At 37.5% G+C, this 26,948-nt stretch overlaps 1 protein-coding gene across 2 annotated transcripts; it reads left to right on the forward strand.

Moving 5' to 3' along the window:
- Nucleotides 1-1,511: 1,511 nt before the first annotated feature.
- On the forward strand, nt 1,512-26,692 carry cdc42ep4a (CDC42 effector protein (Rho GTPase binding) 4a). Of its 2 annotated transcripts, none has more exons than XM_081377389.1 (2): nt 1,512-1,732; nt 23,156-26,692. In XM_081377389.1, the coding sequence occupies exon 2, from the start codon at nt 23,339-23,341 to the stop codon at nt 24,344-24,346; it is 1,008 nt and encodes a 335-aa protein (XP_081233515.1). In that variant the 5' UTR covers nt 1,512-1,732; nt 23,156-23,338; the 3' UTR covers nt 24,347-26,692. The 2 variants fall into 2 exon arrangements, with proteins under 2 accessions (XP_081233515.1, XP_081233516.1); XM_081377390.1 differs by lacking the exon at nt 1,512-1,732 and adding an exon at nt 21,951-22,170 and having other exon boundaries at nt 23,156-26,618.
- Nucleotides 26,693-26,948: the final 256 nt, after the last annotated feature.

The raw sequence follows: 26,948 nt of genomic DNA on the forward strand, positions 1-26,948 counted from the left end.
CTCTTGCACAAAAACAGATTCAGTATTCCTCAAAATGAATAAAACTGTGAAATGCAAACTCAGAATATTACGCAAACCTGCAATAATTTAAATGTTAAAAATTATTCAAATATACGTTATGTATTTAATCTCACTTTATTAACCGATGTCTTTGCTGCGGACATCTGATGATCTAAATCATAATAAGCAAAAATGACTTTAGATAAACATCACATTTCTGTTTTTATTGCTGATGTAAGAGTTTTTAACTTTCTGCATCTCTGAAATGTTTGTTTGAGCTCTATGGTACTGTTCCTTTACATGTGCCAAAATATAACTTTTTTTTTTTTTTTTGCTATTAAAATCAAACAAGCAAGCCCAGCCCAGGTGAAAAAAAGTAAGGCAAAAGTAATGTAACATTACTTTCCACAAAAGTAACTAAGTAAAACAGTTACATTTTTAGGGAGTAATGCAATTTTGTAACACATTACTTTTAAAAGTAACTTTCCCCAACACTGCTACTGAGTTACTAAAAATTCCATGTCACTGATGGTTCTGGTTGTGGGGCCATCTTTACATAAAAAATAATAATAATACAACACTGATATATGACCATACTGTTTGACTGTTGGGTGCAGATAGTGATCTCACTGTTCAAACATGCCTTTCTTCTGTACACACAGTGCTAAAGGCCTTGAACTGCAAGAGGATACTCCTCTTTAGGCGCATGTCAGAGGTGCAAATAACACATAATGGCCTTTTGCAAATTGATTTATGTGAATACACAAACAGCAGTTAAACCCTGTGGGTACTGACTAGGTCCTTCAATGGCACAGTGACTAATAATTGTTCCCCACAAGATCCCTATCAAGTTAACTGCTTTTCAAAGAGACATCCAAAGACAAAGGGAGGGCCACAGGGAGGGCAGGGCAGGATCAGTAACACCCTTTTTACACGCAATACAGTTTTGGGATTAGTTGTTAAAAATCAATCCAGCACTGCAGAAAAAAAAATAAAAATAAAATAAATAAATAAATAAACTGAACAGGATGTTCATCTTTGATAGCTTTACTAAAGAGCAGTCTGTACAAAAACAAAATTGAAAGCAACGTTCCAGTTTAATAATAGGGTGATACTCATGTAAACATGTGGTTGTGGTCACATTTCACCAACATAAAAAAAAATAAAAAAAAATCTTGATTTTGGTTTTCATTAGATTCCCTGAACTGTAATAAATGATTTGATTTGATTTTTCTACTCAGATCAAAGAGGAGAGCAACAAACACATAAAAAAGGCTTTTAATTTCGCATTTCTTTCTTTGATTTTAGGTTGAAATAAACCCGGACGTGTTCTTGCGGTTTCCTGAAGTTCACCGAATTTTGTGAATTTAAAGTGACAAAACAGCAAGTCACCAGTACGCTCGATGCATTAATTGTGCTGTCTCTTTAAGCGCATCGTGTATAGGGGCGTGTCTAATGTTAATAGGGGGCGTGTCTGTGCAAAGAAAGGGCGGAGTCGAATGAATTATTGCACAGAGAGGTGCGTTTAGAGCAGAGCTTGACACAGGAAGGATGCGGGTTGGCTGTCTGTGGACTCAGAGCTTGCGTGTGTATTGTCACAACTGAGAGATACATGTATTACCTATAAATAAACAACATAAAGGAGCACGAGGAAATATTTAGCTCAAACAGCAAAACACCCTCTGGATGAAATCATGAGCTGCACAGTGTATGGAGCACAGCATTAAATACAGTAAGTTTAACCCTTCTTTAAGGAGAGTGGGGTATTTCACACAATTAAAACATGCATGCATAGCGCTTATTTTAACACTCGCGTGAGCGTAGATTTAGCTACTAATAACAATCGAATTGTGCCTTTATTTATTAGGTGGTACTGGGTTAGGTCAAAGTTTTTGTTTAGTTTGCTGAGGCAAACCATTCATTAGTCTGCACTATACTAACACGAGACCTCCATCAGTCTTCAAAGCCATGGTCGAATAAGGGAGGGTCTCTCGAAAGCTGTTTATCATTTTTCGAATGCATGTCTGTTCAAAATATATAATTAAGCTGTTATACATCTCCATGCATTTGCATAAAAATACATCCTTTCCGCTGATAGAAGCGCTTTCTGTGTGTCCATTGTTTATTTCTGTGAGGATCCATCATCATCATCATCATCATCACTGCTCCACATGGTCAGCTGGATCATTGTTCTTTATGTGTTCGTGCGTTTCACCCAACACTCACGAGTCAAGCACTCTTATTGATTTTGCACCCTCAAATTTGAGCTCAAATTTGCTCAATCAACATACGTCATGTGTGTTGCGACACGGTCGCCTCTCGGTCACTGTCTGTGATGATGATGTCCATGTGCCTGACTGCTGCTATGAAATATTGACGGTGTAGTAGGCTATTGGCTAATTGGCGCACAGCATGTGCAACACACAACATTTCTTTGTTGTGAATTGAATGCAGATTTAGAAACGGAACTGAGACACAGCCAGTGTGAGGTCTGTCACAAAGGGAAGATCCAGTGCAGTGAGATTGGCTATGGTGCCCATGGCAATGGATGAACTTGAATGTCCTGACCTACATTATAATACCGATGTCTTAAATTATAAGATTAAGCTATGGCTAAGCTATGGCTAAGGATGTAAAAAGGATGTAAGCTATGGCTAAGGATGTAAAAAAAAAAAAAAAAAAAAAATATATATATATATATATATATATATATATATATATATATATATAATATATAATATATATATATATATATATATATATATATATATATAATTTATGCATAATTTATATTATATAGCCTATTAAATAAAATAAATAAAACAATTTTCTTAAATATACATGCATGTGTGTGTATTTATACAAAATTATTATACACCGTATATATGCATTATTTGGATGATTTCTGTTTTTTAAACATTAGGATACATTTACAGGACAATGATTTACAAAAATCACATATAAACCACAATGTTGTGAAAAAAGATACCCCTTCACACGAAAACGACTAAAAGTGCTGTATTACTCATGCCAGGCCAGTAGTTGGCGATGTCACTTCGTAAAAAAAACACGTCGTGCCTATAGACAGAACCAGAGAATGTCTAATAGGAAGAGAATAGGCTCTATGCACGATCGCTTCCGCGTTTTATCTCAGCCCGCCCAGTTACATCCGGTGCTGCGTCAGAAGCCGTTTTTGCATTAGGTGGAGATAATGGAAAATTACACTCGCTGTTTACAAGAACTTCCAGCGGTTAACGTGAATGATGTTAACAATATTGTGAGGCAGTTAACTGTCACAAATATGAGTAAGAAAGAGACATCAACAACTTTGAGGGTGAGTATTCTCTCATATCGCGCGAAATCCGACTAGCGAATCAGTTTCTAAAATCGTTGTCTCCGTTTCTGAGAAAATTAATTTTATTAAAGTTTTGCCGCTATACACTTCGCTATAGAACGCGCTATGCGGAAGTAAAGACGCCGGCTGAGATCCTACCGGAAATACGTCAGCAGCGTTCGTGCATATAGCCTATTGGCACTCTCTGCTTACTTCCGGTTTCTGGACTGGCTGCAGTAACACTTCTCTGTCCTTGCGGGGGCGCTCGCAGGCGAGTGCAGAATGAATGGAGGTCTATGGCGAAAAACCCTCAAAATCCACTTTTCTCAGGATATAATTTTTTGTCTAGTAATTTGAATGTTATATTCGAACGGAGATGCAAAGAAATTACACATTGCTGGGTGTTAGATTTTTTTAGAGTCACTTATTTGCTTTAAAAAGTCTTTTAAAATGTCAATGACGTCAGAATGCTGACGTCATTAGCAGAATGCTAGCGTGTTATGGGCAACAACAACTCAACCTGTAAGAAATCGAAAGGACATAAGTACTCGTTCATTCAACTTTCGACCTATAACCCATGTTGAACTTGCAAAACCTACGATAAAATCTGAGATTTCTCAACGGCAATCGGGTGAAAGAGACACATTTAGCCGTCTAGCCCCATAGACTCCCATTCAGTCTGCACTCGCCCGCGATCACCTCCAGTGGAATTCTAATGGAACTGCAACCAAGATCGATACAATGGGGCTAATAGGAAGTGCCAAGGCTCTCCGTAGACGGGCTCTGACAGAACACGCAGTACGCATGCGTATGACGTCACCGTTTTCACAAATTCAGATTTTTGTAGTTTACACAGAGATTATAACGGTATCATTTTCAAAACCTTTTTGAAAGTTTTCAGTCCCCCAAAACGTTGTGGTGTAAATGAACAGCCAAAACACATAAATGTTCTGTTTTTATTTGAAATCAGTGTGGTGTAAACAACCCCTTATGTATCATGTTAATAGTTAATGTCATGAAGTAGCCTACACTCAATATGTGTATATGTTTTTCTAATACAGAGTACTTCATACGTCCACTTAAAATAAATTGGTTAAAAGCTGCTTAAAAGTCAGTACTGAGAAAAGCACTAGCATCATTTGTTTAAAGATGCCATTTTGATATTCAGTTTATGTAATAAAATTGATAAATGTATAAATGAAAGATAAATTCAGAAATCTTTCTGTGCTACTGAAGGAGATCCCATATTAATCTTTCACATTAGTAACAATAACCACAATAGCTGTAGTTTGTTGATGATAACTGTTAGTATGGTAAATTGTTTTAAGTAGCCTAATCACCATATGAATTCATGTTTGACTTTGGCGATGTTGTATGGAGCAACACTCAAGTGCATCTGAAGGTCTGTTTACACACGTGTGTCCACCAGTTGATAACCGGTCCTCGTGTTTGTTTAGTTACAGAGGTTCAGCACCTGCTGGTCATCCTGGTACTCAGGTTAATGTGTTTCCCATTTTCTCGTTCATCACTCCCCCACAGTAAACAGACCGCCAGAAACCAGATGTACAAGTTTATGTACTCGCTGCTTTCTTTCTGTTAGTCTACTTGAAATGTTTTCGGCTTATCTTGATATTTGTTTGATATTTGATACTTCTCAACATTATGATGTTGAGAAGATCTCTTCCTCATTTACAAAAACGTTAAGGAGAAATATATATCATTTTCACCTGCATTCTTGTCAGAATTAGCAGTAGTGTGTATTTGCCTCTGGAAGTTACTTTCTCATTTGCAATTAATTATTGTGACTTTTGTCAGCCTCAGTGGGTTTAAATGCTTGTACATCTTCAGCTCATTGTTCCGCATCCCTTTTTAGTGATTATATTTTTAAAAACCTAATGGATCATTCTGTGTCAGATCAACCAATTTTGGAAACTTCCCAGGCTACGTTATGACAATTTTCATCTGAGATTTGGAGCCAAATTACAGGTGAGAGAAAATGACTTTAGAAAGATGGCAGCATCATTTTATTTTTACTCAGAGATTGGTAGGCCTATTAGTAAAAGCTATTGACTAAAGCAATCCCTATTTCATTATATGCCAATGGTGACAGGTCCAAAACGGTGACGGGTCCAAAATTGGAAAAAGCAATTTGCGTGTTTTTTTCCCCCTAATGTTTGCATGCCTGTAACTCAAGAAGTATAAATTAATAACCTTAATATAATTTTAGATTTTGGTTCTTAACAAACCTTTCTTTTGGTATACTGCCCTACAAAGGTAAAACGCCGTAACATCATGTTTGGTCAAAAATGAGTTAGTGTCATTTTTGTGGTATTTGAGACCTCCTCTATCATGTGAATAAATATCGTGAGTCAATTTGATTGTTTTAGCGAGAAAATAAAGGGCTATGACAACCGTAACTTCCAAAACCATACGAGAAACCACAGCAGAACGCCGTAACAGCTGTTACGGCTCTTTGCCTTTGTTCCAGCACGTTGAAGTTGAGTTAAGGTGTTCTGACTTTATTTAGCCCGGCATCAAGAGAGATGTTACGGTGCCGCTGTGATGTTACTGTACTCTGGCTTTGTCATACTTTCAAAGTTTGCCGCTCTTTAACTGTGACCAAACCACGTAACATACAGACGACACATCTTTGAAATAAAGTGTGGACTGCCGAGTGCTTGTTTGTATTATTACAGAAACAAAGCAAGGTGAACAAGCCATACATAGATGGTATGCAAGCTAATAGGTTGTCATAAATGTTGTTATTTTCGTTCAGGGCGATGGTTCAGATCTGTCAATGTCATATTGACAACCCGGAGCTAGCTAAATTTAATCTGTGTCACGTAAGTTAGCGCTAATGTTGACGCTGACACTCGCCTCACATCAGACGCCGAAAACCAATTAAATACACAGGCATCCTACCTTTCCATGCAATCCGATATAATCCATAATCCATAGCAATGCACGTCATCTGCTGTATCCACAACAATCCATTTGAGCCATATTTCCTTCTTGCAGGTGTTCATGTCAGATCTTACACAAATTCAAATAGCACTAAGCTAGTTATCGCTAACGTACAAAGTAGACTAACCTAAATGGTAAAAGTAATTTCAACTTTTTTTCGGTTGACTCTGTCTATATTATCTCTGAATTAAAAAGCAGTAATCCAAGTCGAGTTCGTTGACTGCATCTTGAGCAGTTTTGTGTCTCTTAACCCTTTAACTGCCACCCCCCACCCCCATCCATAATATTTTTGTTTATAAAAAAAATCAGACTTTTTTTTTTTTAAATAAAATTGAATTGGTGTTATTTTTTTAACTCTTGGTATGAAAACAAACTGAGTTTTCTAACAATCTTTCATGGTTTTTCATGTTAATTGCTATTTCAAAATAAAGGCCTAAACATGCTTAATGAATATGAAATATTCTTGTTGCAAATTGATAAATTACTGCTCCTCTGTAATTTATTTTAAAAACATCTGTATTTTTATTATAATTAAATTATCTTTATTGTGAAAATATTTCTTGTATTTATTCATACTGTACTGCAAAGTAACTTATCTGTCATACTGTTTAACTTTTTTAGTGTTGCCGCACTATCCTGATCATTATAGCACTAAATAGGAACAACCAGAGGTCTTCTATATAATTTAAAACACATACCATGATGACTAGACCTTGGTTAAGTCTTCTTATAATGGATGTAAGTATGGGGGACAGCAAGCAAATATTGATTATATGTCAGTTACTGCCTTTTGCCTTTGCACGACTCCTTATTTTTGGCACATGATACAAAGGCAGAATACAGTAACTGCCAAACAAGGGTCAAAGGTCAATTTTGAGCTCAAGATTTTTTGCATACAAACATTTCTTCATTATAGCAACTAGTTGTCAAATTTTGGGAGTCCTACCTATAATACTTTTGTCTGGACTAGGGATGGGCATAATTAATCGACGATCGATAATCGATCGTTAAGAATTTCGTCGATCACGTTTATTTGTTATCGATTAATCTAATGCAGGTTGCGTTGCGTAGTGTGAGTCTTGAAGCAATGGAATTGATTTTAGCGCGGAGGTACCTGTGCATCCCGGCAACGTCAGTCCCCTCAGAGCGGGTGTTTTCAGCGGCTGACTGGCTGTCACCAGGTTGCGGTCGCATCTGATCCCAGATCATGTCAACATGCTTATCTTTCTCAACAGAAATCAGTGGACTGGTGCAGAAGTTCTATGGGAACTTCATGCGTTTTCTCAGATCGGATAGCTATCTGATTTATCAAAACGATTCCATTTACACCCGGTCATATAAATGTGTTTTTGCAAAACGGATATAAATCCGATCTTGAATTCCCGCGCTACATATTTAAATTGTTGCACGTCCAAAGCAACTGATATGAGCTGCATTTTATTGATCATCAGCGAAAATTTCTAAATCAAAGACTGCAACAATATTGCGGCAACAGCCCTGGTAAGATCATTTCGGTTCTTTACTTTTAATGAAGATGATTGTGTTTTGATGAATGACTTTCACTTTGATTTGCGATAGTTTGCACGTTGGCTTGAATAGATGCTCATCTGTGGTGATGCGTGTTCCAGTAACGCCGTCATATCTGGCTATAACATGACATATAGCCTAGGCCTATAAAACGCTCTCACATGTTTATTTCTTAGCATTTTTGGGATAAGTCAAATTTACATATGTAGTTTCAACAACCAGATGCATTTACTCTTGTCCAGTTTCGTCTGGAATGCGTCTCAGTTCTCCTCCTGAAGTGGTTTGAGCGATCGGGTTTAAATCCGCCTCGAATGCGTTTCGGAGGGCATTTACATTTGGTCTTTTCACGATCGGATAGTTATCCGATCACAGAAAACGGATGAAGTGGCCATGGGTCTCTGTTTAAGAACGCCGGCTCGCTGTTCCGCTGTTTTAGAGCACTGCAGGGCATCTTCAAGTCTAACGTTACCGAACGTGCAGTTTCACTGCCACAAGTTGATCTTCTTGTAATAAAGATCTCATCGAGGACAAACAAACTGTATTTTTGTATTTTCATTGCATTTTTAATTTATAACAAGTTGAAGAAATAATGAATTTCAATATAAAAATATTAATGATTAATCGATAGTCGATCGTTAATTCTCCCGACGATCGACTAAGAAATTTTTAATCGAATGCCCATCCCTAGTCTGGACAAAACAGAAACTTTAAAGTCATTTTTCTCAGTTTCACACTCTAGCGAGTTAAGGTCTTTTGGCTTTGCAGGGCAGTATATTTCACTCTACAGGGTTCACTCGCACAGATCTGGAGATCTCAATGTGTCTCCATGAGTAAATTGTTAAATTCTACACATTTTCAGTGGTCAAAAACCAAATGCGGGCCACTTTACTTACGGCGGACACTTTTCTCCTTTAAAGAGGAATGCCTGAATAACTAATAATGTTGAAAATAGAAATGCATCTTGTTTCCTTTCAAAACATTTGCATAACATAGTCATGTTCTTTAAAAAGAGAAAAGTATCAGCTGTATGCAAAGTGACCCACATTTGGTTTTTGACCACTGAAAATGTGTACAGTTGACCAATTTACTCATGGAGCTTCATTAAAGGAGAACTCCGGTCAATTTTAACATTGAGCTCATTTTTTTGTACATTTGGAGTGCTGTCAATACAGAGAACAGCGACAAAAATCGGTGTTGCCTACACAGAGTTATTCTATTTTTAAAATTTGCACCCTGTTGACTTCAATGGGGCAAGTTTTAAACCTGCTTTTAGCCTCTTAACATCCTTGATGTGTCATTACAAGTGCACAGGCCATGTGAGTGATTCCTTCAGAGTGAACACGAGTGAATCTGACTGCAGTAGATGTGAAAGATAGGGATAAAAATGTTGTTATTTAAGCCAGCGCAAATACCTGTGTTTACATCCTGTTTTTCGGTTGAAGTCCAAAGTAGTCGATTGTCGAGTTCACGCGCATAGGTTTAGTTACCTATGATCACGCGCGTGAACTCGACAATCGATTACTTTGGACTTCAACCGAAAACAGGATGTAAACACAGGTATTTGCGCTGGCTTAAATAACATCATTTTTATACATATCTTTCACATCTACTGCAGTCAGATTCACTCGTGTTCACTCTGAAGGAATCACTCACATTTTCTGTGCACTTGTAATGACACATCAAGGATGTTAAGAGCCTAAAAGCAGGTTTAGTACTTGCCCCATTGAAGTCAACAGGGTGCAAATTTTAGAATAGAATAACTCGGTGTAGGCAACACCGATTTTTGTCGTTGTTCTCTGTATTGACAGCACTCCAAATGTACAAAAAAATGAGCTCAATGTTAAAATTGACCGGAGTTCTCCTTTAAGATCCCCATATCTCTGTGATTGAACCATATTGGGCCTTTAAAACAAAGATACCAAAAGAAATGTTTATTAAAAACCAAAATCTAAAAGGATATTAAGATATATTTAATACTTCTTGAGTTACAGGCATGTAAACTTGGGGCAAAAAACGGGGCAAAGTTTGTTTTTTTCGCATTTCTTTGACTGTCACCATTGGCATATAAAGTAATCAGATGTAATTAGACCTACCAAACTTTGTCTAAAAATAAAATAATGCTGCCATCTTTCTAAAGTCATGTTTACCCCAGAATGACCCTAATATGGTTCAATCACAGAGATATGGAGATCTTAATGCAGCTCCATGAGTAAATTGGTCAATTGTACACAGATTCAATTTATGGTTTTCTAGTTCACAACCGCCTGTTTTTTGTGGACTAATGTCCTGGAGAGTGTTTTTGAGCATATATTCTGTTTCTGTGTATTTCCTAATGGTAAAATAAGAACAGGTGTTAAAAGGGTGATGTTATAAAGAAGATCCCAGTATGTTTTTGACATTATTTCTCTCTGAGAGAGTGCTGTGTGTGAGCATGTCCTCGACCTCCGCAGTTGTACGTCTGTGTGGCTCAATGTACAGCCTTTTCACGTTCCAGGAAATTCCACATAAACTGTATTTTTCCCCAGAACAGGGCAGTGAAAGCAATGTCAAGCGCCGGAGGCTGAAAAATGCCTAATAGAGCCGTCAGTATGTTGCATGAAATCATACAAATACAGATGCTAACAGGAATAAAATTAGGTAGAAATAGCATGCTTGATGGAACCAATTGCAGATGGAGATATCACATGAGATTTATTTGACATGATACAGTGGACAGGGTATGTGAATTCAGCCTCGATTGCTCTCTGATCCACTGCCAATTCACTGACCACTTTAAACTTTATATAACCTCTACGTAAAAACCCTGAAACATCACAGTCTTGCACTTACCGTTTAATTAGTGGCATTTATAGGGCAAGCATCAGTATTACTTTTACTAATTGACCCAAAATATTAATCTTTACTTTGTCACTTATCCTTCTCCGTTAAATATATATGTATGCATGTATGTATGAATGATATATTATATTATATTATATTATATTATATTATATTAGAGATGCCATAGACATATTATACCTCAAATCATACGCCTTGGGGAAACTCCTTTATGTTACGGATTCCATAAGTTTAAAGAGCTAAAGTTTCTTCCCGCTTTTTTTAACCAATTAATTGACATGGTTTTTCCAGTCATTTGTGATTGGTTGAATATGGTTGAATTGGATCATTGAAGGTCAGCAGCAAATACATTGCTTAATAAAGTGAGATTAAATACATAAAGTATATTTGAGTAATTTAACATTTAAATATTGCAGGTTTGCGTAATATTCCGAGTTTGCGTTTCACTTTTTCATTTTGAGAAATACTGAATCTGTTATATCATTTGCTTTCAGGATAATCCTTTATGCAAAATTGAAGTTTTCTTGCGTGAATTTGAAACAATTACAGCCAAGTATACAACGGTAAGATGGAAGTTTTGCACTGAGGAAAACACATTAAGCACGCATATGATGGTAGGACAAGCCATGTAGGTTTATGATTTAGTTTGAAGTGCTTAATATAAAGCACTTCTCATGTTTAAGACAATTTGGATCATGCACTTATCTGGCAACAGCTCTGTCCTTCCTTATTTTTCAGATAAGTTTGCAACAAAGTATATTTCCCATCCTAGGGGGGGAAATCGGAGTTTGAAATGACGTTCCGCACGTGCAGTGGTTAAAACAACACTATATGTGACCCTGGATCACAAAACCAGTCTTATGTTGCACGGGTATGTTTGTGGCAATAGCCAACAATACATTGTATGGGTCAAAATTATAGATTTTTCTTTTATGCCAAAAATCATTAGGATATTAAGTAAAGATCATGTTCCATGAAGATATTTAGTAAATTTCCCACCTTAAATATATGAAACATTTATTTTTGTGAACGGATGCAGCACTATCGCCAATAGAAACGGACAACTTAAAAGGCGATTTTCTCAATATTTCGATTTTTCTGTACCCTCAGATTCCAGATTTTCAATAGTTGTGTCTCGGCCAAATATTGTCCTATCCTAACAAACCATACATCAATGGAAAGATTATGTATTCAGCTTTCAGATGATGTATAAATCTCAATTTAAAAAAAAAAAAATTACACATAAGACTGGTTTTGTGGTCCAGGGTCACATATTCATTTGTTAAATGTGTGTACCAAACCGAAAGACCCACCCCAAATACACCCCTAATTTAAAGTTATCTTGAGGCCCCCTAGTTGGCTCTGTCCTCCTGGTAAAGAATGACTGTATTAGAGACATGGACCAATAAGAAATCACTTAGAAAACTTTGTTTTCATGTCAATTTTATTCAATATTTGATGGTAGAGAAAGGTGCATTGTCTGTTACTAGGTAGTTATAGAACCATTTCTTTGTTGTTACACAATGAAACTTTCCCTGGAAGGTTTGTCTATGTCTGGCTTTGTCACTCATTCTCTTTCCTATTTATCCACAACACTTCAACAGAAAAGCAAAAAACAGTGTCAACACGGCATCTCAGCTATTTAAAATGACGCCTTTCATGGATCCCATCACTGTTTTATGACTGCAGACCGTGTGTTTTTAAAGATACCCGGCAGTAACGTCACACCTGGTGAGGATGAGAGCGGTTGTAATGTTCACAGCTGCCTTTAGGTGGAATAGACTCTCATTACAGCGAGGGACGCTACACTCTTACATATAAATACGTGAAGTTCATCGTAAACATCACTTGAGCAGCAATAACAGTCAGTTTATGGAGGCCTGCTGTGCTGTTTGCTTGTTTAGTGTGATGGGGGTTGAGTTTGTGTTGTGTTTATGCTCCTGCGGAAGGGCGGGGAGTTGATTTTGTTGGGATGGGAGGGAGTGGACACTCTGCCCTTCCTGTCCAAAAACCCCAGTTTACAAACTCAATCTAATTCACATCACTCTGTCTGTGTTGTTGCACCGTATTTCACTTGACAGTCCAGACTTAATGTACTGCTTTTAAAGGCTGTTTATTGATTAAATCACTATTCATGCATTGTTTTACTCTCAAGTCCTAAAGTTTAACAAAGTACTTTTAGTTTAGTAAGTGTCAATTTAAGATGACATGAGGCCTGTTCACACCAAAACCAATAACTGTAACGATATCATATGTGTGTCCACCAATGGACAGTAAAGTTCTGTTTATTATAAGCTTGCGCTGCTGTTAAATTCTTTAAAGATTCTGATTTGCTGTCAATGTATTTAAAAATTTTGTACACTTGGCATGTATAATATACATCTGTGATCTATAAGCTATAACTACTGTATTTTTTGTTTGTTTGTGAAATAATCAGTAGTAGAGAAATGTTTTCGTTGTTGGAGACTGACGCACCATTTTTTGAATTCTTTTCCCCCCACACTGGTCTGTTGTTGTGCTATCGTCTATTTTTATATAAACCCACCGTCAAACTGCACATAAATACAAAACAAACCGTGGTCGTCTTTTTTTTTTTTTTTTTACAAGAGATGGTCACTTCCTGTGTAAGCGAGTAGTTCCTGGCCGACAGACAGGCTTCATGAGGATACAGTCCTTACAGTCGGTTGTTGTGTTAGCCATGTGTGTGTCTCACTGTCATCTGTCTGGCGTCCACATCACCGGTGTTTTGGGAGCGGTGGATTGTCCTCTGTAAATAATATGCAGCTTTGAAAATATTTTGCTTTGGAGCAGAATGAATATAGATGTGCTGACGTAATTATTCCCGCCAAAAACAATGGATTTGTGTGTGTGAGTGCCAACATTTCTACTGTGTGAATAATCCTGTACATGGCTTTATTGTTCTGTGCTCAAAAACAACATCCAGAAAAAAAATTGTACAATGAAAATATATTAAATATAAAAATAAGTATAAAAATTTTAAAGATTTAATGTAAAATGTTAAAAATAATGTAAGTAATAATGTATTTTTTTTAATAAATAGAGGAAATATAATATAAATAAATGTTAAAACAAATTAAACATTAAAACAAGTAAATAAAAATAATATTAATTAAATATAAAAATATAAAGAAATTATAAATATAATAAAAATAAACACACACACACACACACACACACACACATATATATATACACACACACACACACACAAAATACTGTATATTTTGTATTTATCTTTTTTATTTTATTTATGTATTTTGTATTTATTTTATTTTATATTCATCTTATTTTGTTAAAATAATTAACATTTGGCAGATTCTGCAAGGTGTATGGACCACAAAGTCGTGGTCAAAAAGTTTACAAATAACAATAAATATTTTATATACAATATAAAAAAATAGATTAAATTATAGATAATATATATTAAATATAAAATTAATTTCAATATATAAATAAAAAAAAAATAAAAAAAAACCTTAAGGTAAACGTAAGTAAATTATTTTAATTTTAAGTATGATAATAAGTATTATTTTTTCCAGTTGATTTTCACTTGATAAGTCAACATGATGCTTTAATATATTTGTTGCAATTGAATTGAATTTTGCAAATTCATTTGATTTATCATTTTGAGTGGTTCATTACTTATTTTTCATAATTAAATGTTAAATATGTAAGTCGTACAGTATTTACAGCCATAACTGAGAGAGAACCCTTGTTCTCAAAGCCTAGACAAAATCTTGCATGGTGAAATCAATGCACTCATTTCCTCAGGCAGAAAGCCATCACTCTTGCTTTTCTCAATCATGACATGTAACTTCAGCTGACATATTTTATTCTGACTGGGCCACATTCATAATGCAAGGTGAGACACCATTTTTAGTTGGAACCAAGAGGTTTGCTCCATCTAAATCACCACAAAGCAATCAAGATATTGACCCCCCAGAATAAGGGCTGCTTGAATCTTTTGACTGATCTGTTTGAAAGACCCATCCTCCTATCTATTGTCATGCTTACTCTGCTCTGTATAAGAGGTCTGCCACATTCAGCCCAGTAGCCTTTGTGAGCAAATGCAAACGACACCTGGGAGGTGTGACAGGAGGAAGAGAGGTTAACGATGAACCATGGTGTGAAGATTATCTTATCTCAAGTGAATGATATTTACTCTCCCATCCCCTCATCCTTTCTGCATGCAACTTCCACAAAGCATAGCAGGCTTAGCATTATCTGAGGTCCGTTTGAGCAGCGGAACTAGATTAGCTGGCTTTTCAGAGCTTCCGTGATTGGTTTTTTAGGGTTATCAGCAACTGTGAGGACGAATGGGCTGGGAGGATGCTGTGGGTGCTTAGTCACTCTGCCACGGAGAGGTGCATTATGGGTAATTGAATTGGCTCTGGTCAGTGTCTGCTCTCCAAATCAAATATTTAGCCTATTTCTGGTAAAGCAGATGTAAGATGTTTCACAAGTGGTTGACACTTACATTAGTAGTCGTGCTGCTATAAAAAGAGACGTCGCTTTTTTTACACTCTCTGTAAAGGCTTGTTCACATCACAGGGTGCTAGAACAGCACCAAATTAGTTTTGTTTATTCTTTGTCCACTTAAATGTCTGGTGAATTCTTCTAGGCTATATTGCTTTAAAGCAAGCGCAATTTGTTCTTGACCGGTGGGTTTTTACTTTTTTCTTTGATAGATTATTTTATCCAATTTGGCTTTGTATTCAAGGTATACATTTAGCTTTTTTTTTTTTTTTTTGCATATTTTAATTTGTTTTAGTAATTGTATGGCCTTTTGTCATTAGTTTTAGAGATGCACCGATATGAAAAATTTGTCTGATACCGATAACCGATAATTCTTTATTTTTGAAAGCCGATAACCGATATATTGGCCGATAAATCTAAATAATTTTTTAAGAGCCTGATTACAAAAACAAAAGTCTTACCATTAAAATCCTTGTCCCAAACACACAATTATAATGATGTTCTCATTATAATTATGTAGCCGATATGACAGACTTGCTCTGCGCATTAACTGTATTTTCCGTTTTTGAAGTGATTCCAATCATATTTTAAGCAATTCAGAACCATCTGAAGTGTCTCAGCTGAAGGAGATAATCCATTATTTATCGGCTTTAATATATCGGACAAATTTTCTTATTCGGCCGATAACGATATAACAAATGATCATATATCGGGCCGATAATGATATGGTGGCCGATATATCGTGCATCACTAATTCGTTTTTTTATATATTTCTATTTAGCTTTATTTTTGTTTTAATTTTGGTAATTTTAGTACATCAATTTATCAGATTATTTCAGTTAGTTGCCAGTTTCATTTTTATATTTGTGTCTTATTTTACTTGAGCATTTTCAATTAACAAAAAACAAATGTAATGGTTTCCATCCAAACTTGCGAGTTTAACTTCACGCACAAAATTGTAATATCGCATAAAACATTTATCAATGAAGCAAGTGTTTCCATCTCGTGTTCAAGAGAACAAAATCGTCACTTCCTGAGAAAAACTGCTGTGATGTTATCTTTTATTTGGATGCTGAACGCAATCGTGTGAGATGCTTCTGGGAGGGAATTAAACCAAATCTCAGGCATTTCAGAACGATCAAACCAACAGTTGAGATGCTGCGATGCGATTGGTCCACTGGTTAGTCCAGTTAACCAATCACAGCCTCTTTTTTTTTTTCTTTTTTTTTTTACACATCAAGGGGTTTATGTCCTCCAATCAGATCAAAAATGGATCCACCTCTATTGAGCGCATGCATTTTTTTATGTGCATTTTTTGAATTTATGCTTGGCGTCAAGCACAAATTCAAAAAATGCGCATTAAAAAAATGCATTTTTATGTCTAGTAGGAATCACTACTTTGTTCTAGAAATCTATTCACTATTCACAATAATTTATGAACTCAGTGGCTTTCAGTTAATTCCATCCAGCATTTTTTAAAATCTCAATATGCACATTAAAAAGGTGGATGGAAACGGCTAATAACAACCAATCACGACCTTGATTTTCATTTTCATTTTGTTCTTGGTGCAAATAGGCATTTATTACTTGTTTCTCACACATTACACATGTACTTACTATAGTAATAACACTACATTTGATACTAACTAAACCAAACCCTAACCTTATAGTAAGTGTTATTAATAACTTACTCTGTAATTAATTGTAAAATCACACTGTAACAAGGACACCTGAAAATAAGTGTAACCATTCATTTCTTAACCAGTCTTGCTGTGCCCTGCTGTTTAAAGGTCTGTTGTAATGTAAGTTGGATTGCACCATATGGGTCTCTGTCTGTGCGGCCATGGGGTCATGGGGACCTCCATACAGGTCACCGGCTCCTAATGGGCCCAGTCAGACGGATCTGTCCCAGCTGGTGCACACACCTCATCACATCACATCACACCGCTGCTGGCAGATTTGTGTCTAGTAGGAATCACTACGTTGTTCTAGAAATCTATTCACTATTCACAATAATTTATGAACTCTGGCTTTATGAACTTATGGCTTTCAGTTAATTCAGTTTTCTACAGCAAGGTGAGGCAAAAGGAACTCTTTCAAGTTGCAGGCTTTTCACAGCATTTTAACTTTATAATTGAATTAATGCAAGGCGTCTTTATTCTGCTTCAGCTGTAGTCTTTCTTTTTGATGATTTTAGGACTCTGGTACTGAGCAGAACGCATAAATTATTTATGGTTGAGGCGTATAATAAAAGAACGCGGCTCCGGAGGCTCCTGCTCAGACAGGCAAAGAAAAACTACCACAGATCAACAGCAGATCATTCACTGTCTGAGTGCTAGGATGCACTCAGCACTTTTGTTTGATTCACAGAGAGACTTTTGTTCACAAAGAGCGAGCTTACTGTTCGTCCACTGCGAGGACCAAAGACGGCTTGAAGTGCATGTGACATGCCAGTGTGCTTCAGCCTTGAACAGCATGTTTCAGTGTCTTAACGTTGTCATTAAATTAGACCAATTAACCCATTCTTCATGTTTTAAGGGTGTAGTGTGTAATTTCTGCCCTACTAATGGCAGTCCGACGCCCAAAGGGTGTTATATGTTTGGCAACAGCTCTTCTAACACTCGATGATGGAGTGTGTAGCATTTCATTTCTTAAACAACCATGTAGGAGGACACATCATGGCCTTATTCCAGGACCAAAAATGTATGCACCTCTTTATGGAAATGAATGTTGTGATGTTATTTCATCATTTTTGGACAAGATCTTGTATTGACAATGCAAGAGTCCAGCACTCTGTAAAGTGTCCTCCAGCACATCCCAAAGAATTTTTGCATTTCTGTTTTGCTGCTAGTTGGGCAGGAACACACACTTCACTTATGTAAGTGGATGTAAAAGTTTTGAGATTCAGTACTTAAACAATTTCTGGATTGTGATTTCAAAATTAGGATTTGTGGTTCTCTCAGAGATGCTTTTTGAAACTAGAGGCACCCGAAACGCATTGTGTGTGTGTGTGCCTGTATGTTTTTCTATGAGATTTGCTAAACCTCTTAAACTCACACGGGGGTCAGAGGTTAGTATGTATTGGGTCGCAGGGATGTAGAAAAGGAGGAGCGGGTAGTGGGAGCGAGGGAGGTGTGTTTAGTCTGTACAGAGGAAGTCCAACTGCTCCCTACAAACTGTGTTGCTATCATAGACGTTGTGAAAGGGTATTTGGAAAGTCACTCACCCCTTCAGGGGCCTGTTGTTTCCCACGCTGCCTTCCCATGCTCCCCGGTCTTCATATTTGCACGTCTATAAATAAAGCTCCTCCTTGCCAGAAGCGCTTGATAAACTGGTCCAGAGATGCACATTGACCACTATAAACCAAAGGTTGTTAGCCTTTCCCGCAATATGCGCTAATGGAGCATAGTGGGGCACTTTTGAGAGGGATTTAGAGACCGACTGCAGTGTGTCTGTATAGAATGACTGTTCCAGAAACAAATGCAGAACAAGTGGCCAGTGCATGAAAAAGAGCAATACTGTACATAATAACTGTTGTAATAAAAACGTTCAGTGCTCAAGGTGGCAATAGAGTTGTAACCTAATAATGCACAAAATGGAGTTTGCTTAGCTAGAAGCGTGTGTTCACATACTTGCGAAGACTATGTTTGGGGCCTTGGTGTACTGTATGTGGGGCAGGACAGAAATGCAGTGGAACTGTGTGTCTGGGGGATTTAGGGCTTTACATCTTTCATCTACTGCTTGTTTTTCTTCCAGCTCATGCCACCCAGTAGAAACGCCTCATATAAACACTGCTGTCATTGTCCAGAATGCTGTGAACTGCTGTCGTGCATTGTAATTTGTGCCACTAAAGCCCTATTCACACGTAATTCACTTTTTCAAGGGTAGATGGAGTAATGTAAATTTACCACAGGACGTCTGTAATATTAATGGCCAGTTCGCACGGGATAAGATATCTCAGTAAAACTAGCAGAAGTGGGAGGGGTAACTCGATTTGCGCATCGTCGTCACCCTCCTGTCGTCATGTGTATTACATTGCTTCCTGATATCACATGCGCTAACACATATAACCTATATTTATATAAAACAGTTATGTCCGGTCGAACGATGTATTAACTTCAGATTGGATTGTGTTGGTATAGGCACTTACAAGATTCATGGTTCATGCCTCTAACAAGTGCTTTCGACCTTCTTTCTGATCTGAATGGTGTGTGTGGAAAACACTTGAGTTTTGCCACAGACTTGTCCCAGCGTCTAGAACGCAACTGGATGCTTTTTAAAGCACCTCCATACTTGAAAAACCGCGGAAAACTACTTTTAAACAGGAAATGGCGAAATATTTACGTACATATTTACAGCGGGTCTATTCGCACGGGATTAGTATTTCCTTAGGTGTTTTTTCCGGACCTTTTTACTGAAGGTAAAAGACACCGTAATCTTTACTGACATTGTCCGTAATGATTACTGAGATGGCACATTTGGACGGGACTAAAATCACTGAGAAGCTCTGGCAATTATTACTTTAGCCCAGCTCTCCATGTTAAACTAGTCCCATCCGAATAGGGCTTAACTTAATAATTTTGCATACTGATTGCTCGCTGTCCTCTCTTTGGACTTCAGTTTGTGCCATTTTTTATGAGAAGTAATTTGTTTGTATCATTATTATACTTCCATATTTCTATTAATACAATTCTGAAAATTCTATTTAGGACACTTTCAAATTAGTGGGGAAAAAACAGTTTCCTCCCCTTTTGGGAAATTATAATCATTACATTTAATGCAAAATAAAAATTTGGTTTTGGGGGGGGGGAGGGTTGTGGCGCAAAAAAAAAGTGTCTGACTGCATAAAACTGCAAATTTATGCAGAAGTTAACCAGTTGCATGGGCAAGTGGTAAGTGTTAAACTTTTATAACTTGCACACATTTACCTGTACTTATGTATTCTGTACTTATGTATACGTTATGTCGACTAATTATGTAATATTGATTAGCCAAGGTTTATTATAATAATTTTCGCTATGATCGATATAACCAAAAACTGACATGATAGTCCATACAGACTGTTTTCAACATTGATAATAATCATCCATTTTTCTTGATCATCAAATCATCACATTAGAATGATTACAGAATAAATGATTAAAGAATAAATTACATTTTAAAGAATAGTAACACAAAAAAGTTATTTTTTTTAATTGTAGTAATATTTCACTATTACTATTTTTACTGTATTTATGATCAAATTAGTGTAGCCTTGGTGAGCAGAAGAGATTTCTTTCAACATCAAACTTCTGAATGGTAGTGTATAAATCTATACATTTTTCTATGTTTTTTTTTTTTTAAGATGTAGAAGCTTTCAAAAGACATTATAATTTTCATGCTTTATTCATTTTCATTTAAGTTGTATTTCTGCTCTAGCTTCTGTCCTAATAGCTTACTCAAACTTGGCAACATTCAATGGCTTTTGCCTAAGGCAAGATAATGATGATACATTAATCCAGATACATTTGAAAACAGCGTTTCAGTTTAAAAACGCTCTCCATCCACACTAGCGTTTTCAGGCGTTTTCCAAAAGTTTCTCATCCATACTGAAACATCGGGGAAAAAATCTCTAAATTCACCTTACTGCGCATGTGTAAAACCTAGTCCAGGTCGCACTCAGTCACCATATGTTTGGTCTAAAACGCAACTGCTCTTATGTTTTGCCGCAGAACTTCAAATGTGAGTACATTTTCTGTAATTTTTGTAGGACTGTGATGAAAAGTGTGCAAAGTAACATATTTTAGCAACAGTGTGAAAGTGAATAGCACATAACAGGCACAATACCGCTATAAACATGAATATTTATGGGTTCAAAATGCGTCACATGACTAAACATGCGTCAACGTTTTCAAATACATCCGGTTTGGCAGTCCACAGTACAACACGAAAACGGCATTTTCAAATGTATCCACTTTGGAGAGCGTTTTCAAAAAGCTTAATTTTCATTAATAAAAACGCCGTCTCAGTGTGGACGGAAAGCCAAAACAGAGAGAAAAAGATGCGTTTTCAAACAAAAATGTATTATTGTGGACAAGGCCTAAAATAAATAGCTAAATGTAATCAAGAATTTAAGGTATATATAAATAAGGTATCAAAGCTTGATTAATGCACAGTAGAAACAATACTAATATTAACCAACACTGATATTGTCACCAATATATAGTGCTTGCCTGGGAATCATTTTGGAGGCTGTGCAAGGGCTTGCTTTGTTTTCAGGTGGGCTCGTCATCATGAAATGAAGTCATGGAAACGGGTGTGTGTGGCGTAGAGCCGCAGGACTCTATCACTGATTGGCTGAGCCTTATCCTCGCTCTCTCTTGCCTTCAGGGAGGTGCTGGCTGCATGCATTCAGTCCGTCTCTAACAGAAGACACAATAGAAGATGCTCATTATCTGTTATTTAAACAGTGAGTTATGATATTCAGTGGTTCTGGGACATGGCATGTCATTTTTTTTTTTGTGCTCCATAATTAATCTTCAATACCAAAGAGAGTGATGATTCTATTTTAGTCAATGATTTTCTGCATAATTCACAAAATCACTGTGGATAATTTAGGTTTTTAATTTAGTCATTGACTATGCTGATGCATTGTAATCAGTGAACTCTATAGAGTGAAATAAACAGTTTGGTTGGTGCCAAAAGGAAATAAAAAGCATGCTGACAGGAAACACTAACATCTGTGTGCAGAGGGGTGTTGCTATAGAGACGCAGGCAGGTAAGGACATTATCAGGAAGTGCAGACAAAGCTGGTAGAGGAAGACTGAGCCAGAAAGAGGTCATGAGTTGGTTGGGCACCTCAGAGAAATTTACTCTTGCTGCTGTTCGTTTTCAAAGCAAAGACTTCATGAATATAACAGCAGATCTGTGATAGGAAAAACTTGTTGCCTGCCAAGCATTTGGCCTGTCTCTCACCGTTAGTGTTCATTTACAGACCTGGGAATTATGCCACAGGACTCTCTCCGGTGAGGGTAAGCATTTTATTCATTCAAAGTGAGGTTTGTTTAAGAGCGTCAGACCTTGTTGTGGTGTTTTGAGTTGGAGGTTTGTACTTGCTTGTCTGTGTGTAAATGTGTTTGTGCTTAATTTGATAATAATTGTGGTTGTCTATGGTGAGTTACTTAGTTCAGAGCATAGAGGTCCATTTTAGAGTCGAGTATGTTACCGCCGAGCCATCAATAGGGTCATGGCTAACCATGTTCCTCTGTCTCTGCATACAGTCATGACTAATTACACAGGAAGTCACTGTCATTTGATAGAGAGTCTTATCGGTCTTATTTGTACTGCAGAGCAATGGCGTTTGATGAGATATTGCATTCTACGTATCATTGGCAGCTGGTCTCTATCTGTGATGTTGTCTTGTACTTGTGTATTATACAATCATTTATTTACCATACTGAGAATTTTAGAGAGGGAAATGTGCTTAATCGTCATGAAAGTTTAAATCATAATGATTCCAAAAACAAGCTTTATTATCTTTAAATAAATGTTTTCTTTTTGATTATTTTGGGGTAAAATATGGTTTTACCCTATGAGGATATTACTATTGACACCGTAAGTATTTCACCAAGTAGTTAAACTCTACACTAAGTTCTGTCAGCAGTCTCTGCTTATCAATGATTGAAAGTCTGCCTGCCTGACCGCAAGAATCCCGACCCTTACCTCATCTGAATGCCAAAAGCACTTCTGCAGACTAGCGCAGGGAAAAGAATGACACTGCAGCTTCGGCTGGTATTCTGGCCAGACACATTGATAAGACATCCTGGAACTGCCTGTGTTATGCCTGGACTTCCAATTTCTTCTGACCGTATTGATCTTGCACCCAGAAAGGCAAACAACACAGAGTTATAATTAACTCAACTTCTTAGCTTTGCACTTTGGTTTTGCTTAGAGTCAAGATGTCATCGCCAGTTAACTATGAAATTTAATTTTGATCTTGTTTGTTCCCAATTACAGATTATCTCCTGTCTGACAGATGAAGTGGCAGCCATCAATACTGGACAGTGTCAGCCTGAGCAGAATCTGGTTAAACCAGGAACCTTTTAGGACTCTTTAAAAGAAAAACACTGATTTGTGAAACCACATCACCACCAGTCAAACACAATTGTAGGACTGGATTTGTGAGTTGTAAAAACCAAGATGCCTATCTTGAAGCAGATAGTAGCGGGGTCTCAGACCAAACGGCGCTCTCGTATGGACCTTACTACAGAGATGATCAGCGCTCCGTTGGGTGACTTTCGGCACACCATGCATGTCGGGCGCAGTGGAGAAGCTTTCGGGGACACCTCTTTCCTAAGCACTCGATCCGGAGAGCCATCCCAAGAGGGACACACCTATCCTCGCTCTCCGAAACCGGGACTGTTGTCTCGTACCTTCCGGAGCAGCAAGCGCTCTCAGTCCGTCACCAGAGTAGACCAACAAGACAATACCCTCCTTCCTCCTAGTGGGTCACCTACCTTTGTGAAGAATGCCATGTCCTTGCCCTTTCTGAACAATGAAGATGAACATGATATTGACAGTAGGGAGCTTAAGAGCTTGACATCCAGCCCCTCCAATGGGGCCTCTGCTAACGCATTGGACCTGGAGCTCCACGAGAAGCACTTCGGAGTGTTGACGGACCTGCGCTCTTATCCATCCTACAACGGGGGAGGAATGAAGAAGGCTGAATCTGTAATGTCATTCCATGTTGACCTTGGGCCCTCGATGCTGGGGGAAATCCTGGGGGTCATGGAGAAGGAAGACGATGATCAGGGGTTTGAGGAAGGCAAGAGCAGTGAGGGACATGCTTCTCCTCTGCCCTGCAACCAGGGAGAAGTGGATATGGATGAGGAAATAAGGGAGATCGCTGTGAAAGAAGAGGAACCAGAGGGCTTAGTTGCTCACGACGAGGGTCCCATGAGGGCTCCCAGCTCTGTCGACTTGGAGATCCAGAGCGAAGGCACCAGCACCCCAGAACCACACCAGAGACATCTGCACCACCTCGACAGCTGCTCCAATTCCAGCTCCGGTTCAGCCGCCATGAAGGAGAAAACAACCAGTGAGCCTTACGAGGAAGATATTGGCATTACCGACAACACCTGCAACCCAGACAATGAACCAGCCTTCTCCTCCTTCATGGAAGATGAAGATGATGAGATCCGAGTATGAAACCCTACAATCAGTTAACCCTTCTGGGGATGGATCGATAAATATTCAGAATTTGGCATTGTGTATTGAGGAGAAATGCAAAGACATAAGCACGTCAAAGCTGGACAGATGCCTCAGGTTCCTGTGTCCCTGTAGAGATAAGTTGAGGAGACTGCTTTAGCTCAGACACCAAAGCCATCTGTAACACTACTGACCCATGCTAAGATAAACGGCTGGATGTGTTTATATTCAGACTGAATATCAGTCCAAAACGGACCTGCTACAAGTTCCACTGATAGCTCTGTTGAAGGAAAGGCATCCAGGAATACATGCGTGACCAAAACTTTAAACTTCACTTGCTCAAGCAAATGCCGTTTTAAGCCATTCTTCCATAGTCCCATGCAGGGTTCCCAGAGTCGTAAACTGGAAATGTCAGGGATTAGTTTTTTGAAAGTGTTATTTTCAGGCATTGAAATGTCATGAATTTCTTTGTGTTTGCAATCTCTATAAAAATTTGTTCTCTAAAAAAACTCACCCGATAATTTTTTGCGTCAAAAAATTTGGGAACCCTGCCCATGACTTGGTGCCTAAAGATAATGGTTCTTTTGATTTGGAGCACTAGTGTATTAAAGTGAATAGTGTAATTTGTTCTGTGGCCCTATGCATTAAGGTACTGTATATTTTCAAAGTTAAAATCAGAACTCTGCCATTGGCAGAAAAGTAGCATCGTGTGTGGAGGGAGCTCTTACGAGATGATCCAAAATGCTAAGTTCTGTTTTACTATACACATTCTTGGGGTTGTCAAAGCCCTACAAATAATTTATCTCTTGATTGCATAAAATTCAGTCACACAATATCCATCCGGTAATAGGATGTCATTTTGAGAGCTACTGTGTTTCAGAAGCTCAGGAAATGTCCTTGTGAAGCTGATTACAAAACCGCCCAAGCTCAAATTAAGATCATTTGAAGGTGGCAGATGTTTGAGATGCTCTTCATCCTCCACGGAATGATTATAGTCCACGTTTGGGAAGAATGGCAACAGGTGTCCCTTCATCAGATCTTTTTTTCAGTCTGTACATGTTTTGCATAGTAGTTGTTTGCTCAGTATCTTGCATATCTTACCACTTCCTTCCTGCTCTTCATGGCGTGTGAGGGGAAATACTGCTGTTTATTGCTGGATTCTTCTTTTTTTTTTTTTTTTTGTGATCAGTTTGGTTGTTGCTGTCATTGAAACATTTAAACCATAGTTTAAACAATATTACCTGTCAAGCAAAACTAAGTCAGTTGTGTTGAGTCATGTCTCCTAGTAAACATGAAAGTGTCAGTTGTATTAATTGTGCTAACTCACTTTAGCAAATTATGGCACTGGTATTGCTCCGTAGGAAATTCACAGGGGCGCTTTAATACACTGTTAATACACAGAGACACTAAAATCCATTGATTCTGTTTGCATGTTTAGACATTTTCATTATGTACATATAGGTCTTCATATTGCAGATGACCATGAATAAACTAAACCGATGCCTTTATTACTGAAGACCTTCATGTGTGAATTAACTGCAATAGTCTGCAAGCTTACTGTCTCTGAATAAAAAAATCAGGCACTGTGAAGTCTTGTGAAGCCTTAAGCAGAAAAGTGCCAAATCTAATCTAGCATGTACTGCCTAGTAAGCCTGACTTTTGAGTATAATTTAACATGGTGAATGAATTAGGCTTTGCCTTAATCTACAATTGCAGATATGGGCCAAATAATCCATCTTAGTTTGATTACTGTGGACAGAAATGCTAAGCAAGAATTTACCCAATTTGCTTCAAGATGAACCTCAGGGAGAAAAAAACATGAGGTTAGCTATTGAGATTTATTTGCATAGCCTTGTGCTAGCGGTCAAATTAAAATGTGGGGAGATAAAAACATAAGCAAAGAGAGAAGTCTAATTACGTATATCTGAAACTGGCTGTGTGTGAGGTGGATTTAGCGAAGCTTATCTTCGTCTTTTCTTATTTCTTTGTGATAATAGTGCTGTTTGCCTCGCTTTGCTACAATTTCTATGTTGACATGTATATATTCATGCTTGCCAGCCTTTTCAAAAGGCTATAACTGCTATATTTTTTAATAAAAGAAAAAGTTGTCCACAAAGTTATTTTCTTCATTTCAGAATTTTTGTCCTTGTAAGATTATTATTTTGTTGTACTTTTGTATTGTGCAAGTGGCTTAAATTTGGAATTTATCATAGATCAAATAACATGAAACCATTTGGTTCATGAGACTGACAATAAACAAGCCTTTTGATTGTCGTTTATTTTACCGTGTGCTAGTTATGGTGTTGGATGAGTGGAATATTAAAGCGGCCATGACAGGCAAAATCTAAATTGCTTTGATCTTTTGACATATAAGGTCTTTGTACCATTAAAACATCTTGCAAGTTTTATAGCTTAAAACATCCTTAATCATAAACCATCATAAACAAAGCATTTCAAGCTGAATCAAGCTCCAAAAACAGCTTGTTTTGATGTTGCGGGATCTGTCATGTAACACAGGCAAACACATTTGCATATGACCGCCTCCAGAGAAAGAGATCAACACATAGTTACACATCATCACAGCATAGGCTCCGCCCACTGG

This window comes from Scardinius erythrophthalmus (assembly GCF_964197995.2).
Source record: "Scardinius erythrophthalmus genome assembly, chromosome: 1".
In the NCBI taxonomy this organism is placed as follows: domain Eukaryota; kingdom Metazoa; phylum Chordata; class Actinopteri; order Cypriniformes; family Leuciscidae; genus Scardinius; species Scardinius erythrophthalmus.

Bases quoted from the DNA above. Each gene is read 5' to 3' on its own strand.
- cdc42ep4a (XM_081377389.1), top strand. From the start codon at position 23,339: ATGCCTATCTTGAAGCAGATAGTAGCGGGGTCTCAGACCAAACGGCGC.